Source organism: Rhododendron vialii, chromosome 7a (assembly GCF_030253575.1).
Source record: "Rhododendron vialii isolate Sample 1 chromosome 7a, ASM3025357v1".
NCBI lineage: Eukaryota > Viridiplantae > Streptophyta > Magnoliopsida > Ericales > Ericaceae > Rhododendron > Rhododendron vialii.
Genome location: NC_080563.1, coordinates 12,914,281 through 12,918,900, shown reverse-complemented (window position 1 = coordinate 12,918,900; position 4,620 = coordinate 12,914,281). Strand labels below are relative to the sequence as shown.

Genomic DNA, 4,620 nt, shown 5'->3' with positions numbered 1-4,620 from the left:
GGTTATAAGTAGATAGCTTTTTATGCCAACTTTTTTTTTTGGACAACTTTGCTTCTTATTAAGGTCATTGGCAGCTCCTCCAAAAAGCCTTTTAGAGAAGCTAACTTTTGTTAATTTCCTGCTGATCCCTTTGTCATTTCAAGCGTTTGCAGAATTATTCAAGTGAGTATATTCTAGGCTAGGTGATACTTACCATGAGCTTTTTGGAGAGAGAGAGAGAGAGAGAGAGAGAGAGAGAGAGAGAGAGAGAGAGAGAGAGAGAGTTAATAATTTGAGAAAGGGAAAAAAAGAAGGCATAACATTTAGGACAACGATAATACGGAAGAGCATAATAGCAAGGGTTTACTCCCACAAAGTCATCTGTTTGAGTCTCACCGTGAGCAAAAATAAAAAATAAACAAAAATACTCGGATCGAACCACTTAAAGTTCACCTTATTAACTTTTGAGTCGTGGAATTAGTGGAGGTGCGCCCACCCGAACATCTTATTACCAAAAAAAATAACCTGCTCCTCACAAGCAAAAACACACTCTCTCACTAACTTTAAGGGTTGCTACTTACCCATATGGATAATATATGCGTAGATTAAAATCAAACGAAGAGTCTAAGACTTTGAAGTTTTCAAAACACCTAAAAAAGAAAGAGTCGGACAAAAAAAAAAAAAACAAATTGTAGTGAAGGAAACAATCACCCCACGCACAATGACCTAACTGTTGTCTGTCAAGGCTTGAGATTTAAGAATGTGTTTCCTCCTATGGTCTCAAGTTCGAAATCTCACGTTGCTATTGACTCTTATGGGGGCTAGTCCGTACGAGACTTTGCCCCGGCTTTAATTTGACTCCTTGCTAATGGATGGAGGGAGTGGGTCTCCAAAAATTAATTCAGGTGTACATAAACTAGTTCGGACACCCTTAATTATCAATAAAAATACTACATCATTACCGTGATTAAATAGTTGCAAATCACCACTGACTACCAGCAGCTGTACTTACAGTTATGCATGACCACGACTCTATTAGAAAGTGACATATTGAGTTAAAATCACATAATTTGGTCAACAAACAAAGCAAACCCAACTAAAATCACCTAATGTATAAAATGTTTTAACTTCCCTTTTCACTCTAATGATCCGATCTAGAGACAACCCTCCGTTTCAGAAACCTTTTTAAAAAATAAACAGCTTATTTTACATTTTCAAACTCACAAAATAAAGTAAATGAAAAATAATTTTTTAATTTTTTTTTGCATCGTATAAAAGATCTCGATCCCAAAAAAAATCTATATTGCATATTTTTAGATTTCAATAAGCTTATAATATTTGAGCTTGAAATTGCTTTCTTATAAAATAAGAGCTTTTTTTAGTTCCGGAACAGACCCGATCCTGATCTCAATCTCTCTTATGACCAGGGGTGGAAATTTCCGACCCGACTCGAGAATCTGACACGAAGTTAGCGGATTAAAGTCGGCTATTTCTGACATGGAACATGAATATAAAACGACACGATAACACAAATAGCTAATAGGTCGGATTAGCATTAAGAGAATCCTAACACGGAACACGAGATGATACGATACGAATACAACACGATGCCCGCCCTCAGGACAGTTACGTACTTTTTAAAATACCACAAATGTCACATCATGTATTACGTATCAAAATGTGCAGGTAAAATATTCAAATATGGAGTCTTCTCAGCCAATATATTAATAATATTAATGCTACATGAGACGAAGGTTAGTAACCTCTAATCTCAAGTTTTTCAAATGAGTTATTGCATGCGTTCGTTCTTTTTTCCAACCACTAGAAAATGAAATAAAACACAATAAAAAAGTTCTACTAACTAAAGATTAGGCAAATTAAAGCAAATTTAAATAGAGCATGTGGTTCACCCACCATTACACCATCATCCAAAAGGCAGAATCTGAAATTGAAAAGCCACACAAGAAAGAATCTCCCTAACTTCCCCCTCCATTTCTTCAACCATGTTACAAAATGATACTTTTATAATCTCACCCACCTTTGTAATCCACCTATATATATATATATATGTCTTGTTTGTACTCCACAAAACTTTCTTTAGTCCCAATTAAAATCTTGGTCAATCACTTCTCTAACCCAAAAACCTCCCATCCCAAAATAACTAACACACAACCATGTTACCTTTTTTCAGTTATAATAACCAATTTTCCCTCTCTCTCCTCCTCCTCCTCTTCTTCTCTCTCTTCTTTTCCCTCCCTCCTTCCGTTCCCGCCCGAAGCCTGTCCGACCCGTTCACCGAAAACGACCCGTGGCGCGGCTTCGCGAGGTTCGTCGATGCCGGGAGGGGCAGCCACGTCAGCGGCATGTCGGAGCTGAAGAAGTACTTTCAACGCTTCGGGTACCTCGAACCCGTGCCCGCGTCGAACCTAACGGATTCGTTCGATGCAGGACTCGAGTCGGCCGTCGAAGCTTACCAGAAAAAACTCGGCCTTGCCGTCACCGGAAGACTCGACCCCGACACCGTTTCGCAGATCATGTCGCCCCGGTGCGGCGTCTCGGATGTGTCACGTACCATGCACGTGACCCGGCACTATATGTATTTCTACGGCAAGCCAAGGTGGAACCCCGTCGGGTCGGCTCCGATCACATTGACTTACGCTTTTGCGCCGGGGCACTCAATTGGGTACTAGTACTAATTTGGCTTGTTTGTTAACTTCTGCTGAATAAGATTTTGTTCTCAACTTGTTTACCGAATTTTTTTGGAGTTGGCAACCGAACAAGGCATTGACAAAACCTGCGCCCGCCCAAGTTGATTCAAACATTTATCTTGTCTTTCGTGGACTGCAAATATTATCTTTAAAAAAAATCGAATTTACCGGACGTTAGGTTGTGAAATATGATTACATTGTTTTATTAAAATATATATATACCACGAGGTCCACGATTCATTTAGAATTTCATTTCCCAAAATAAATGTGATTTGACCCACTAATGTTTAAATTTTCTAATCTTTTGATGGATTTCACAGAATTCATAACAAGAACTCTTCGAAATAAAATAAAAAAGATCCCACAGACTTTGGTATGTTCAAAAAATGAACTTTTTTTTTTTTTTGCTCTTTAGAACGAGTTAGGGTGTGTATAAACAAAATTATTTGGTGTTATTCTCGTTATTATTCCATCATCTTGTTTATTAAAGATTTGCGGCAACTATTCTGATTAATCAATCATCTTGACAAACGAAGGGATCTAGAAAGTAGTAACAGATAATAATAGAAAATCTCCGAAACTTTTTAAAAGACAAATTTTCACGTTCTTTAGTGTTTTAGCATAATTATACCGAACCTTTTCAACTTCAATTCATATTTTCATAATCTTATCTTTTTATTTCTCTTATCGTGACATATGATTAATTTAAAAATTTTGACGAAAATGAAAAGATTACTAATATCAAAAATGATTGTGATTTTGGCACTTCAAAAATTAATGAAGAGATTCCAAGAATGAACAGTGTTGATACACAAAATGACATTATTTTGAAGCCCGATACACAAAATGATATTGTTTTGAAGCCCCTCCATCAATTTTTGAAATGCTAAAATCAATTTCCTATCAGAAAATCTAATAGTAATTCATTTTTGTCCAAACAAACCATTCTAACCAATGCAAGGATATTTCTGGCCAACAGGAACTTACCCAAATCGGACGTAGCATCCGCTTTCGAGCGCGCCTTCTCGCGGTGGTCGTCGGTGATTCCGGTAACCTTCAAGCCGGCGCAGGACTACTCCACGGCGGACGTCAGGATCGGGTTCTACCGCGGCGACCACGGCGACGGGGATCCGTTCGACGGGGTCCTGGGAATACTGGGCCACGCCTTCTCGCCCCGGAACGGGAGGCTCCACCTGGACGGGGCGGAGACGTGGGCCGTCGATTTCGGGTCGGAGAAGTCGCGGACGGCTGTGGATCTGGAGTCCGTGGCGACCCACGAGATCGGGCACGTGCTCGGGCTGGCCCACTCGCCGGTCAAGGAAGCGGTTATGTACCCGAGTTTGAGTCCGAGGACGAGGAAGGTGGATCTGAAGGTGGACGACGTGGAAGGGGTCCAGGCGTTGTACGGGTCGAATCCGGATTTCAAGTTCAGTTCTTTGTTGGAGTCCGATACGTCATCGTCTTCTTGTTGGGCCGTCGGGTTTGGAAGAAGCTGGCATGGGCGGGCCATTTATTGGATCGTGGTGGTTTTGGGATTAGTCATGTGGATTTGAGAAAACCCTTTATTTTATTTATTTATTTATTTATTTGGGTATGATTTTTTGATTGTATTTCTAGCATGTACATATTAAAGATATACTCACACACAGAAAATATATCTTTGGTTTTTCAATCTCAATAAATATTGTTCATGTTCTCTCGTTTCTCTCGTCGTTTTCTCATTTTTGTGGATATACTAATTATCTTGTTTTTATATTTGTGTTATTGTTCATGTTCTCTCTTCTGTCTCGCTCTCTCAGTTTGAGGGATGGGCCAATTATCATGTCTCAAATCCGCGTCGCTACTCTGAAAGTTGATAGCTTTAGTCATTCGCAAAATCCGAATTTTGGTTCATGTACTAAATTACAAGATGAAAGTTGGTATTTGCTAGAGG

General features: G+C 39.4%; 1 protein-coding gene across 1 annotated transcript; it reads left to right on the top strand.

The window, feature by feature from the left end:
- The first annotated feature begins 1,848 nt into the window (after positions 1-1,848).
- LOC131334394 (metalloendoproteinase 1-MMP-like) lies at positions 1,849-4,382 on the top strand. The gene is made up of 2 exons (XM_058369379.1): positions 1,849-2,662; positions 3,667-4,382. The coding sequence occupies exons 1-2, from the start codon at positions 2,154-2,156 to the stop codon at positions 4,238-4,240; spliced, it is 1,083 nt and encodes a 360-aa protein (XP_058225362.1). The 5' UTR covers positions 1,849-2,153; the 3' UTR covers positions 4,241-4,382.
- Positions 4,383-4,620: the final 238 nt, after the last annotated feature.